Here is a 14,993-nt window from a genome sequence, read left to right as displayed (position 1 = left end):
TGCAGGATTCGATCCCAGGACCCTGGGATTACGACCCGAGCCAGAGGCAGACACTCAACTCCTGACCCACCTAGGCGCCCCAATATTTTTTTTTAAAAAAATCAAACCATTAGCATCATCTGAGAAATGGGGTGTTTTAAAATAAAATTGAATGTTAGTGACCTTATGTGTCCAGCCAAATAACTAAAAAGCATTTGTGTGAGAAGTTTTTGCTTTGTGGATTTTGCTTTGATGACCAAGAAAGATAGCTGAACCATATCCCCATGGAGTTTGCTTATTTCCTTCATTACAAGATTCTCCTTTGAGCCCAAACAAATATCTGCTGTTTTGGATGACTCAAAAAATGAACAGTGTATATCTGGTAACGCATGAGTTATATTTGAGTATGTGACTTTTCCTCCCAATTTGTCCAAAGGCACCTCCAGAAGCACATCTGTTGAAGCCCCAGTGTGAGAAGCGTGGGTTGGGTGGATTTGCCTAGAAAAGTATCAACTCTCCTGTCTTGAGCTTGAGTTGTTTGTTCTAAGAGAAGATCAGAGGACCTTGAAGATTCTGGGGGATAGGGGCTGGAGGAATTCAGATTATAGAGTAAGAGGGAGAAAGAAAAAGCCTATAGAGCGATAATAAAATTCATGTCTGCGCATTTTGTAATTCTTGACGGTCGAGACCAAGCCTTTTGTATTTTCTGCACTGATGGATGGCATCTGGCGCATAAGAGGTGCTTGATAAATACCGCATTACTGTTTTTGTGTTGCCAAATTGGGTCAAAGGTTAGTTTGGGTAAAGTAAACTGTTGTTGAAATGGCTTGGAAAATTGTTAAGGCAGTGTTCTCTTCCCAGATAATCTTGTGAGGTGGACCAGTGGAAGTAACTAGTTCAAGAAGTGATAAATAATACCAAATTTTCTAATCCTAAGGAACAAATCAAATGTAATTAATCAACAGGTCTGATCCTAAAGGAAAGATTCTGAAAGGTAAGATGGGGGATGGACTGGTGCCAAGGAGCTCTAATGGATTGCCATGAGGATAAATCCCAATCAGACATGGGCTTCCTCACTGTAAAGGTAAGCTAGGAGAATCTCTAATCAAGAGTGAGAACACTGAAAACTTAAACTCAGTCCTCTGGGAAAGGCAACATCATTTCTATGAGGGGAAGCTATGCTTGGCCAATGAATGACTTTATGGTTTTCAAGCAACTAAAGCATATGTGGACAAAGGGAAACCAGTACAGGTGATCTGCTTAGGCTTTCAGAAAGCTATATGTGAGTTTGCACACCAAGCCAAGGAAACTTAAAATAATTGGCATCAACAGAGAAGTGTGGGACTGTTCCATCAAACATTATACAGTTGACTTGGAGGAAGGAAGCAAAGGGTATGGAATAGAAAAGATAATTTTCTGGAGAGCGATATTAGTGGTGACATTCTCTGCAAAATTAGGACCAAGACAGATTTTACTTAGAGCCCCAATAAATGACCTAGAAGAGGAAGTAGACATTGAAAATATTACTTCTTGGGACGCCTGGGTGGCTTAGTGGTTGAGCATATGTCTGCCTTCGGCCCAAGGCATGATCCTGGAGTCCCAGGATCAAGTCCCATATTGGGCTCCCTGCATGGAGCCTGCTTCTCTCTCTGCCTGTGTCTCTGCCTCTCTCTCTCTCTCTCTGTCTCACATGAATAAATAAAATAAAGCCTTTAAAAAAAACAAGAAACTTCTGTCAGCAAACATTTTCTAAATAGCAAAGAACTTGCTAAAAGGGAATAAATTCTAGGACGTATGCCCAGGTGCGAGGGTATTTGATAATGGTGAGGAGAGGAGGTCTTTTGAGGGTTGGAACTCAGCTCTGTAAAAGGAGGACCCTGCCCCTCCTGCATCTGCCTGCACTAAGGTGCAGAGTTTTCCCCCTCATGTTACAGAAACTAACCTCTCTTCACCTGTGGCTCTTGTCCATGTCCATGGGATGGAGATTATTTAAGAGTCCCTTGATGCAAGTCTGTATCACAGTAAGCTGTAACTCACCATGACCTCGAACAAGAATTTTGTGGAAGTGGATTTTGGGGGATGTTATTATGTACGTACAAACACAGAAAATGTAAATGTTTCTTTCTTCTTCACCATTTCATTGGCATCTGGCTAGAATTTTGAAGAATGGTTCATGTGGCATGAAATCTGATGTTAGAGAATAATTTTTCTTTATGTGAAGCAGCAGACTTTGCTATCACTTAGTATAAAAGCTTTTTAGATAGCCATTTGGAGAAATGTCTTTGGGAGGATTCATGATAATGAATGAGTTGTTCTTTAGGTATATTTTCCCTAGAAAGTGGGTTTACTGAAGACTTATTTTCCCACCGTATTTGGGAGGGAGGAATTTTTGGTGTATCATGAAAGAGAGTAAAAAAAAAAAAAAAAAAAAAAGCTTAGGAGGGTTTTTATTTTCCAAGGTACCCAAGTTGAAAACAACCATTAAAAAAAAAGAGAAGCTACTTTTTAAAATGTTCATGACCCATGGAATGCATTCCATGACCTGTGTAATGTACATGAAATGAAAGGTGTTCATATTTGTGTTAGAGCAAGTGTGTGTCTCTGAGCTTCCCCATCCATCGGCTGCATTTTCCACCACTCCTGTGATAAACTCAGGACTCAGCTGTTGACCCTCTCTGGTCTTGCTACTTAATACTTAACCTGAATGACTTTGGCAGGTTATCTGAGAACAGGGTTCCTGTGGGTTTCTGGAGAGATTATTTAGGAATAGTAAGGAAAATCACTCTCTGTATTTCTGAGGATACTCTCACTCATCCACTTTCTCTGTAGTCTTAAGTGATTGCCCACAGAAGACTGCTCACGGGGACAACCATTAAGACTTCTGCACACTGTGGTGGTGTGTGTGTGGGTGGAGGGAGAGGCAGGTGTGCAGAGAAAGAGGGAGATGCTGGTGGCTAGCATTTCCTCACCCTGGAAATCCCTCCCTATGGCCCTCCAAGCCTGGCCTGACTAGCTGTCTCAGAGATGACTCTACCGAAGCCTTGCTCTGCCAGGGATTGTGATGCATCATTGGTTGGGTACACACGTGCCAGAAGTACTGTTTGGCCCGAAGAAAGGAATGTCCTAGCCAATGAATAGTATTTCGTCTCTAGGCTACTTTTTTATGGATAGCCAAATGTGGAACTGAGATGTTTGGAATCCTTTACCCCTCTAGGCATTCTGTTAAATTATGAGCCCAATGACAATTATAAATTGGTGTTGGAGAGAGACTCTCAAATGTGCTACCAAGTTACATACTCCTAAAGCCCGGACAAGAAAAGCTCTCTTTCATTAGTGCTCGTCTTTTCCTGCCTGCCCCTAGCCAACCCCTGAAGAGTCCCCAACTCAGTTTTGTGAGCCTTCATTAGCACCTGCTGCTTAGGGAGTATGTATTGGGTCCTCTAGATTACTGAAGAGTGTGGGGTTAATCACCAGTATTACTATTCCAGCTCAGAGGCCTTGAACAAAGTGCTTGTAAATGTGCAAGATCGATGCAAATGCTCTAGCTGCTCAAGAATGACTGGTAACCTACGGCAGAGAGTGCATTTCTCACCACTCATTCACTTGGGCTGATAGGCCTTACTTGAGGAAACCTTTGGTTTACTACCACTAAAATGGAGTTCCAGGATTGCCAGAGAGAAACTTTGGTTCATAATTTGCTTATCATTTAAAAAGCAATAAAAACCCTGCTTGATTTCTATCTGGAGTGGATTTGCAAGCTGTTGCAAGCTCGTTGGAATGATGCATGGAGTTTTAAAGTAGCAGCCCTAACTCTTCCAACTACACTTACAGGAAGATATTCTTTTTTTTTTTTTTTTTAATTTTTTTTTTAATTTTTTTTTTTTATTTATTTATGATAGTCACAGAGAGAGAGAGAGAGGCAGAGACACAGGCGGAGGAAGAAGCAGGCTCCATGCACCGGGAGCCCGATGTGGGATTCGATCCCGGGTCTCCAGGATCGCGCCCTGGGCCAAAGGCAGGCGCCAAACTGCTGCGCCACCCAGGGATCCCACAGGAAGATATTCTTAGAAAAATGCAATACAACTGAGTTTCCGAATTTATGTGTTTCCGATTGGCCTTCTCTAGCCTACCTTATAGGATTAGTGGACCTAAAAATAATTGGCAGTGTTAAGCCCTCCAGAGCTGTATTTTGGCAAGGTTTTGCAAAATACTAACTAGCTGCATTTTTCCTGCTGATTGGTAGGTGATCTCAAATGCTACATCTGCATAATAACCATAATTTATATGCTTTCTTACTAAGGCTTGAGTCAAATGACTTAAGGCTTTCGATGTGCATTGCGCATCCTGTGTGGTAATTTCACTCCTTTTTGCAAAGGGGAGGGTGGATTAATGTATATGTTCCTCCCCACTGGGAGTATGAAAAACCTTTTGAGATTTTCTTTCTTTGTTCCTGGGAAGCAGAACATTGTATATTCCTCCTGGGGTTCTTAGGTGGCTTGGAGGCACTGGAGTTACACAGCAGCCTGCTTTTTAGTTCACTTTGTGGCTGCATGGATTTAAAGATCTAGAAAGTGAGCAGAAATCATTTTGGTAACTCTTGACACTGATGGCAAGAATTGTTTTACTTTTGGAACAAATAAAAATTAGAAAAAGAGTAAAGTAGCAATTGATGGATTAGAGAAATCACCCCCTGCAAATAATAGCTTAATGTAGGTCCCGTTAGGAAAATTACACCAATTGTTTATATTTTTTAAAAGCTTCGTGAAAGCCCACCCCCCTCGACACATATACACACATTTCCCCTTTTTCCTTTGAAAACTGGTGCTTGCTTTAAAATAATCATAATCATAATCATAATCTTTTTATCCTAGAAGAGTTCCAGATTTACAGAAGTTGGGAGGATAGCACGGGATAGTTTTCCTATTATTAGCATCTTACCTTAGTGTGGTACATTGTCACAATTGATACACCAGTAAAGACGCATTATTATTTGAAGTCCCTACCATATTTTGATATTCTTAGTTTTTAAAATTTTACTAATGCTTTTATTGAGGTACAATTCAAATCCTAAATGTTTGCCCTTTTAAAGTGTAGGGTGGTTGGGACGCCTGGGTGGCTCAGCAGCCTCTGCCTTTGGATGAGGGTGTGATCCTGGAGTCCTGGAGTCAGTCCCACATCTGGCTCCCTGCATGCAGCCTGCTTCTTCCTCTGCCTATGTCTCTGCCTCTCTCTCTCTCTCTCTCTCTCTTTCTCTCTCTGTCTCTCATGAATAAATAAAATCTTTAAAAAAAGTATATAGTAGCTTTTAATATATTTGCAGAATTGTGGATTCATCACCAAAACCAATTTTAGAACATTTTCATCATTCCAGAAAGAAAATCCCCTACCTTTTAGCTGTAGCCTCTCCTTATGTCCCATTCCTCTAGGCAACCACTAATCTACTTTCTGTGTCTATAAAGTGACCCATGCCAAACATTTCATATAAATGGAATCATACAATAGGTGGACTTTGGTGGCTGGCTCTTTCTTTTGCGTAGTTGTGTGTTATTTTTGTGGCTTGTTTTTGTTTTGTTTTGATATTCAGCCACGTGGGTTTGGTTTTGTTTTGTTTTGAGATTCTAGCACGTATCAGAACTTCATTCGTCCTTATGGCTGAATGATCCATTGTACGGATATTCTACATTTTGCTTCTCCCTGCTGATGGACTTTTGGCTATTATGAATGATACTACTATGAATATTCACGTACACATCTTTGTGTGATTTCCTTAGTTTTCTCCCAATGTCTTTTTCTGTTCCAGGGACCCATCTAGGATACCATATCTTTTTCCATCATCATGTCTCCTTAAGCTCCCAGGGCTTTGCTTTTGATGGCCCTTGAGATGTCTGCGTTTTGTTTTCATCAGTTCACTATCACTTCTGCATGCCATTCAACACCTCCTGTCTGGCTATTTTGACTCCCCTAAAATCCACCCTTGAAGGAGAAATTTCCCTGAAGTAGCCAGAAGAGAGAAGGTACTGCCTGCCTGGCCCCTCCCTCTCCCTCAACTAATACAAGTTGTCAGAAAAGTCTCTTCCTGGAGGACTTCAGTAGCTTATCAGGGTATAATAGATGTTATTTCTTTCTTTCTTTCTTTCTTTCTTTCTTTCTTTCTTTCTTTCTTTCTTTCTTTCTTCATTGCACTTTTTCATTTACATAATGCTTCCTTGTTTACAAAGGGCTTTTGTAAGGCTCTAATGGGTAAGTGACTTTCTGACTTTCCACAGAGCCTGCCGTGAGTCATGTAGAGCTGGGACTCAAACCCAGATCCTAACTTCCCACATGAGTCTTCTTATCCTGAGACTACCATTAGCCTTGCAAAATAAAACCTCTGAATTGTGTTAAGTATTTGGAACCTTTTAAACTCCCTTTCTAAAAACCCCTTGTAAAGAGCTAAGTTTTCTTCAAAACCCAAGTGAGGCATTCTGTTTCTGCAAGAACAACCAATGTAAAATTACAGTCTCTTACATTTTCAATTTACAAAGTGCTTTCCAGTTCGTTCTTCTCCAATGTTCTTCTCTGCAGCCCTCACCCTTAGGGTACAATTTGCGTCTCTCTTATTTATTAATGGCATTTGGTGGTTTTATTGGTAAAATCATTTGGAGTGCAGAGAACGTTTGCCCTACAAATCCTGCTGGTGCAGGCAAGCCTGGGTTCTCTGCCACTGGGCCCCATAAAGGTTTCTGGCTGCCGTTCCCTCCACTTAGAACTCTGGGGGACTAATGACTTGAGATTAACTTTATCTCCTATGTATACAGAAAACTAACACCTTAGTGGTGACAACAAGTATTCTTCTATCACCATTCCCCCCAAGTATGTGAGAATCAGAGAGACATTTTCTTGGCATGTAGTCGGACTTCAAAATGAATTTTCTGAGAAAAACCTAGAAAAGTGGTTGTAAGATACAGTTAAAAATAGTCTAGTTGATAGTAAATAAGCAGAGAGCTGGCCTGGGAACCGATCTCCATCTGTAACACTTTCTATGGGAAAGTGAGTATGAGCAACCGAACATCCACAGGCATTGGCCACACCCCATTTGTACATCAGAGCCAGCCTTTGGTAAAAGGAAGTTGACGAGATAAAACGAGAAAGCACATTTTCCACAGATGTTATGCCACCAAGTCCTATTACAGGATAGACTAGATTCCCCATTCTCATTGCCGCCTTGTTTAACCATTGATTTGAAGTGCCTCCAAAAAAGAACAAATACACACTCGGCAGGATCGAGTAGTAATTTATTGTGATTATCTTTGTTCATCTTTGAAAACTAAGGCATTGATATCAAGACTAAAGAGAAATTACATAGAGCTGATATGACTGAAAACAGTTTGGCTTGAGTGATTTTTTTTTTTTTTTTTTTTTTTTACATAGAGTTAAGCTTTAAAAGCATGCTTCATTGAATCTCATCCAAGCCTCAGAGGACAGGGCTAGGGGAACTTTTTTTCTTTAGAAGGCCACTGACCCACAGAGAAAAAATTAGTCAAGGGCCATGTAGAAAAAGCAACTTAATTTAGGTGCTTCCTTAGAAAACCATAAAACATTCAACTTACCTGCTTTTTAAATGAAGAACAGGGAACTCTAAACAAATATAAATAAAAAACAAAAGCCTTTAGGTTCATACTCAGTGTAGTCCAAAGTTGTGGAGGAGGGCCACACAGAATGGTAAGGGTAAAGGAAAGGAGTGAAAGCAGCCAGGAAGAGATATGTGGACAGAGCCCTGCACATCCAGCAAAGGTCATGGAAGGAGGAGGTTGAATTAGGGAGATAGATGAAACAAAGAACAGTTGTAGATCGTCACCTGAGCCATTGAATTTACTGGCTTATGACTGTTCCCAGCTCTTCCATGGCTCTATTGCTTAAGCCTTTCAAGTAGTAATTCTTAGAAAAGTGTATGTAGCAGAATTACCTAGAGCCCCTTAAAAAAAGGCATATGCCCAGCATTTACCATTGCACTGTCTGCGCCCACCTGTCTCATACTGGATCCCATTGTCCGTCTGCTCACTCAGCCAAGAAAATACTGCTCCATCTTTCTTTTTTTAAATTTTATGTTTTTGAGAGAATGCAAGAGAGAATGAACAGGGGCAGGGGGAAAGGGAGAAGCAGGCTTCCCACTGAACAGGGAGCCCAATGCAGGGCTCGATCCCAGGACCCTGAGATCATGATCTGAGCTGAAGGCAGATGCTTAACCAACTGAGCCACCCAGGCACCCTGTTCCATCTTTCTTAAATGAGAAAGGATCACCAGGTTTAGAAAGGAGATCTCCAGAAAGAAAAGGCCTTTCTTGTTCAGACACAGCATTTTAGGAGCAGTTGCAGCCTAGCAGAATGTCTTTCAGATACTATGTGTGCCCTGGCTTTTAATATAAATTGTTTTGGGCACTTTTCAAGATTAAGAGTTGCATGTTCTTCTGACTGAGCCAGTCAGGTGCTCCAGAAATCTTAAAAATTGATTGATTTTATTTTATTTTATTTTATTTTAAATTGATTGATTTTAGAGTGAGCTAGTGCATATGATGGTGGGGGGATATGGTTAGGAGCAGAGGGGGAGAGAGAGAATCTCAAGCAGGCTCTGATGGGGCTCAAACCCATGACCCTGAGATCCCAATTTTGAACTGAAACCAAGAGTGGGATGCTTAACCAACTGTGCCACCCAAGTGCCCTTAAGTTTTAAAAATCAAATGAGTTTACTCAAGTTCTTACCAGAATGCGGAGCTCTGATTCCATTTTCTTTTTTTTTTTTTTAAGATTTTATTTATTCATTCATGAGAATACACAGAGAGGGGAGAGAGAGAGAGAGAGGCAATGACACAGGCAGAGGGAGAAGCAGGCTCCATGCCGGGAACCCGACGTGGGACTCAGTCCCGGGACTCCAGGATCTCTCCCTAGGCCGAAGGTGGTGCTAAACCGCTGAGCCACCGGGGCTGCCCTGATTCCATTTTCAAATGCACTGAGACTGCCCCCCTTTCCTCCTTGTACTTCTTATCAGCCGAAATTGGTTGTGGCACTGAGTCCCCAGTAGCGTATGCATGTCTTGGGATTTAATTTACAAGTGCGTCTTGGACTGTGTGTGTCTCAGACAGGGCTTTGGGCAAAGATGTCAGATTACATTTTCAAGTAATGCTTTTTAGAAATGCAGACAGAATAAGTGGCACATTCAAGGCTACATGGGCAAAAGTAGCCTGTTGGAGTGGGCTGCTTTGCACAGAGAGGAAGACGACTTTGCCAGCAGAAGCATTAGCCAAGTGTCTGCCCTTAACTCTGTTGTTGTCCTTTACAGAAGGCAAGCCTTTTACTATTAGACAAAGTCTTCCTGGAAATACCTTCTCTCTAAAATGAAAGTGGATTATTTTTTAATTAGGTATTGCCAAAAAATATGTACTTCAGTGTTCTGGTATAAGCTGGTCTCCATAAGGTCCTGCCAGGGGCCCCTGGTGGCTATGAAACGGACAGTACACTGGCTATGCTGGGCCATTTGTATATGTATTTATTTGTTTAAAGATTTATTTATTTATGAGAGCATGCATGCACATATGCAAGAGCAAGCGGAGGTAGGGAAGGGGACAAGCTGACATGTGCAGAGTACAGAACCTGGCATGGGGCGCAGTCCCATGACCCCGAGATCATGACCTGAGCCGAAATCAAGATTCAGGTGCCACCCAGGTGCCCCAATATGCTGGGCCTTTTTGATGCTCCAGTGTATTCATGTGTCAGTGGAAATGGTGCTGTTTTCATTCAGCAGGTTACTGGTAAATTTTATTGCTGTTACCCATTTTTGAAGGGTGTCTCAGTGTAAAATTTCTGTGGGGCAGGCAGTTTATACCCCTCAATGTCTAGCACCTTCTTTTTTTGTCTAGCACCTTCTTAAGTATAGAAAATTATTTTTTCCTGCTGTCTCTAAATTTTCCGGCTTCAGGTTGTGTGTTTGTGTGTGTATGCATTGGTGGTAGAAAAAAGGTGGGCTTTCCCTTGGACTTAGAAGCCTATTTTGATAGCATCCAATAAGTAGCCCCTGAACATAAATTATTTTCCAAACTCATGAATTGTTTTGCCTTGGAGATTCTGTGCATACCCCAATGGAATCTTTGCAGGCATTCGAAAACCAGCATGTGATGAATTTTAGCCTGTGACAATCTTAAAAAGTAGCTGCCCCCTTATTATAAGTCATTTAAATAGCCCTGCGTGTCTTAAGCTCTCACTCTGAGCATTCCAATTAATTTTCTATGTGAGGTGTGAGTGTGATGGATTATTTAATGCAACTACAGCAATTGCTGTATTAGTTGGGGTTCTTCGTATTAGTTCACATGTTAAGACCATGTTGGGGGAAATCCTCAACCCTGAAACCTGGAGACAACTGGATAGCTCTCTGTTAATTATGTGTCTCGGTACCAAAGTCCTGCTGTGAACTTGTTAAGCCAGTGAAGAGGGAGTTTTGTTTTTGGTTGTAACAAAGATGTTTGCAGAAAACTGAGCCTTAGCAACCTTCTTCTTTGGCTAATTAGATCTAAGATACTCTGAAGCTTCACAGCTCCTAAACTCTTTTTTTTTCCTTTTTTGCTCCTAAACTCTTATACACAATCTTACCCACCCCCATTCCTTTTTGGGTTAGATTTGTCTGCTGACCAAGGGTTTCCAAAATGCTTAAATAAACTTTTAGCAGTTTCTTTCTGGATGAGGAAGTTATTTGAAGATTGTTTCCTTCTTCCCTTCCCTCAATAGTCCTTTATTACCATATTCCCCCTTTTTTGTGTGGCAGTAACATTCTCCCTACTTTTTAATTGCCAAGAAGGAAGAATGATCAGGTATATATAAGATTATGTAATGATTTGCATACATGCTGTTGACAGCCCTAGTTTAGTCAAATTAAGTTGCTTACCTCTGTTTTATCTGCTGTACCCCACATCTCCAAAGCCACTGTGATATCTGTCTTAGGTCAAGATTTATTCTTCTAAGCACACTTAGCCAAGAAGCAGCAATGGCCAGATGATGGCTCAGTTCATTTCCCATGATTGGTGGTGTTTGGTTGGCTCATCAGTCTCCAGCCCTTTATTTATTGTATGTACTTATGGTTGGGTTGACAGGTGCATATGTCTTCAGCATACTCAATTCCTGAGTACCTGCGATCTTGATTTGTTTTCAGACCTTTCATCTTACATGGAACACGAACAGCAATAGCAGGAGGAACCATGGCAGTGAATGCTTGTAAACATGTGTAAAAACTAGATAACTGTTGGGGTTCAGTTTTCAGTGGCACCATATCTCCTAGTCATTATGAAGGAGAGGTATGGTCTCTGCAAAGCACAGTTGTGTTCTGTGGCAAGAGGAACAAGGTATGGGTGGAATTCAGGATCTATTAAAAGTAAAAAAAGCCCTCCTAACCCTCCTGTGCTAACCACAAGCAGAATGTAGTTGGTGTAGGGGAGGGAGATACTTTATGGGTTGAGCTGCTGTGGAGTGATGCATATTATAGCATTTCTCTTGACTCTGAGGACTACATCACTTCATAAAGATTAACTTTACTGGAAGCTATCAGTCTATATTGGGATGAGTGGCTACATATCCCAGTATCATAAGGTCAAAAATAGTGTCTAACTGCAGAAGATACTGGATGAGAAAGTCTGAAATTTGAGGGTCATTTGCCATTACCATTTGTGACTTAAAGCCTGAAGTTATCCAATGTGAAGTCCCATTGTTTCTTCTTGGCCACCAACTCCTTGAAATCCACTTATTCCTTTGCTTCCCCACAGTATGACTACCTCTGGTGTCTTTGCTTAGTCTTTGGCTGTCATATATTTTATAAATCATTATTCATTAAGGGTACCCTCTCTTGGAATGTCAACTCCCAAAAGCTAGAAAAACTTATGTCTCATTTGCTTAATTTGTAGAGTATTTATCATAGAATCTTGACTAATTTATTTTTTTAAAAAAAGCCTTGGGTTGACATTGAATGATATTGTTTATTGTTTATAAACAATACTAAATAATAATAATACTAAAATAACAGTTAATACTGTTTATTATTACACCAATTCTCCTGTGGTATAGCAATCTTCTTGATTTGAAAGTTCTTTTGTCTTTTGTAGGTGGCTTTATTATTTTAGCTTTTCCATAAGGGAATGGATGTTTTTAGTTTATTTTCTTAAATAAATTCTACCCTCAACATGGGGCTCAAACCCAGGACCCTGAGTTCATGAGTCGCATGCTCTACACGATTGAGCCAGCCAGATGCCTCGATGTTTTTTGGTTTCAGTAAAACTTTTCAGATACACATGATACCTAGGCTTTTGCGGGAACCTCTCAGGTGGAATTGAAGTGTGTGCACTTAAGCGAAAGTCTTGCCTCTTAGACCTGATGAATGATGATGGAGATTGATTGTCGTACAATTTTATCTTCCAGGTGATCATTTGAAGATCTGTCCCCAGGGCTATACCTGCTGCTCTCAGGAGATGGAGGAGAAATACAGCCTGCAAAGTAAAGATGATTTCAAAAGTGTGGTCAGCGAACAATGTAACCACTTGCAAGCCATCTTTGCTTCCCGTTACAAGAAGTTTGATGGTAGGTATTGGAACTTTGGTCCAAGGAAGCATCAGTATGTGCTTTGTTCTTGACTTTGTTTTACACCTTTTATGCAAGTCACATTTTACAGTAACCGCTCAGTTCATACAATTGCTTTTTCACAGCTCCTTTGTCTTCTCTGAAGACATTCTCCTTAAAAAAAAAAAAAAAAGACATTCTCCTTGTTGGATCCCTAAGGGCAAGTTAGCCTTCCAGCTTCATTGCTAGGATCCTTCTGGATACAGTAGAATCTGTATGGTAGGCATTATGGAAATCTGGTCACAAGGAGCCAAAAAAGAGATTAAAGTAGTTTAATTTAAAAGCTTTCATTTATTTTCTTGGGTGAACACAAAATAGTGTTGTTGACGCAAGTTACTGGGGGAAAAAAATCTCCCTAATAAAAAGCAGGCATCTGAAAACTTAGAATAAGCATAGAGATTCTGCAGATGCTGGACTTCAAATTAAATTTCAAACTGGATTCCCCAGAGACAACCAGAATTCCTAGGAGCCCTGTAGAACATGGATAGGATTAAAATTCAGCTCTTGAGTTTGTATGCAGCAGGGACCCAGAAGTAGCTCCTGTATTTATAATTGTCGTTAAGCTGGGCTTCATCCCTTAGCTGGTACCTTGGCTTAGTCTATCCATGTAAAGCCATGACCCAACCCATTTCAATCCCCTGTGCCAAACAGGAATTCTCATATGAACACTTTCTTTTAATAGTGAAGAAATGGCCAAGATAAGCCAAATGAGAAGCACTTCAATCCTATCTGAAGCAATGTTACAGATAACAGACTTTTAGAGTCTGGGTTCCAAACACCTCAGGATTCTCTTCTCTGTTGCTCTTCACTCAGTTTGAAGAGTGTTATGAAGTAGATTTAATTTTAATAGGAATGATTTCCTTTGTGCCTGTTTTAAAGGCCATTCTAATTACATAGTACCTTTGAAGCATGCTTTTCCTGACATTATGTGTGGTGGTGAAGTACAAGGCAAATTTTCGAGATGTGAAATGTCTTTGAGTATTTCTGCAAAGGGCTTGTTACCATGGTGAGAAGTTGGACTAAATTAGATTTATATAGCTGATAAGGCAGTCCCCAGCTAAAGAACAGGTTGTATTTCAAATGTTGGCTTTTGAGATTTGTTATTTGAAACTTAGAACCAATTTAATAAGTGTTCGGTTCCCAGGCTAGACCATGAGAGCATATTTAATTTGTAATGTAGTTGAACTAAAGTTCTCTCTTTGTAGCATGTCATTTATCATACCCATTTTACCACCAGTTACTATGCAATATTGTGTTCAATCTTGAATTTATCTCCTCCTTCTCCTGGGTGGATGAAAATGTTTTATATGTCTGTATGTCTATTAGTCTATACCCCCACCCCACAACACATGCTGTAACTATAAAGAGTACTTAACAACATGGTAACATCCCTCGAAGATGGGTGTTATTGCCAAAAGACATCATTAGGCCACCTCTGTCTCTCTTGGTCACTAAACTCTTAATTATTGAAAAGACTGGTATTTGCTTGACTGGCATTTCTTATTCAAGACAGTAACCTCAGCATTTTCTTTGACTTTGAAGAGGATACTTAGAAAGACAATTAGATGGCCATCTTAGAAAACTTGAGATGCTAACACATGAAAACAACCTCTTGGGGTTTAATAAGGGCATGTAGGAGGAAAAAGTCCTGCTCTTTACAAATGGCTAGCCTGTTGGTAGCATGATGGAGTGAAGACAAAGCTGTTTTCAGGTTCTGCCACCTCCAAGTCACCCCATTTCCTGTTAGACGGGTCTCCTCCTGGTACGGAGCCCATAGACGTTAGTGATGTCTCTTGCCTGCAGGCCTGCTGCTTTAGCTATTCTTTTCCCTTCACACTCCCCATGGTTTTATAGCATTACTTGTATGATTCCAGCGTGTAGTTTTTAAAAAGCCATACAGAGAAACACTATCAGTAAGTGTTAACATATGTTTTTTTAAAAAGTATGGAAAAACCGTTTCTCTGGCCCTTTCCTACCAGGTTTCACATTCAATAAATGTGTTAACACTGTTTCTTTATCGGTTTCAAAACTGGTCCTGAGAAATGATTATAAAGCTTTAGTTTATTTCTTCTGACTTCAAATTAAAATATGGCATAGACAACAAAGGTACTGAGCACAGATTACATTTCTTTCTTTCTTTTTTTTTTAAATATAGATTACATTTCTTTTGAAGGAGTAGTAGCTTAAATGTGTTTGGTGTGGAGATCAGAACAGAGCTCTGGGATACGTTGCCTATTTCCTCCAAGCTAGGTTTTCTGAGATAATTAAATGTGTTTGTATGGTTAAAACTTCAGTTGACTGGTATCCAACAAACCATAATCCTCAAGTGGGTACTGCATTTGTTGACTGATTTTTAAGGATGGCCATTAGGACCCACCAATGTGC

The 14,993-nt window shown here is 40.4% G+C and overlaps 1 protein-coding gene across 2 annotated transcripts in view; it reads left to right on the top strand.

Annotated features, from left to right (window-relative positions):
- Window positions 1-14,993, top strand: part of GPC4 (glypican 4) — a 109,620-nt gene that overhangs the window by 63,262 nt on the left and 31,365 nt on the right. For both annotated transcript variants that reach the window (XM_041741629.1, XM_041741630.1), the window contains exon 2: window positions 12,411-12,569. In XM_041741629.1, the coding sequence (XP_041597563.1) occupies window positions 12,411-12,569 (159 nt within the window). The remainder of the gene's footprint in view (window positions 1-12,410; window positions 12,570-14,993) is intronic.

This window comes from Vulpes lagopus, chromosome X, assembly GCF_018345385.1.
Source record: "Vulpes lagopus strain Blue_001 chromosome X, ASM1834538v1, whole genome shotgun sequence".
Lineage (NCBI taxonomy): Eukaryota > Metazoa > Chordata > Mammalia > Carnivora > Canidae > Vulpes > Vulpes lagopus.
The sequence above is the reverse complement of the archived record's forward strand: the minus strand, read 5'-3'. Positions and strand labels throughout refer to the sequence as shown.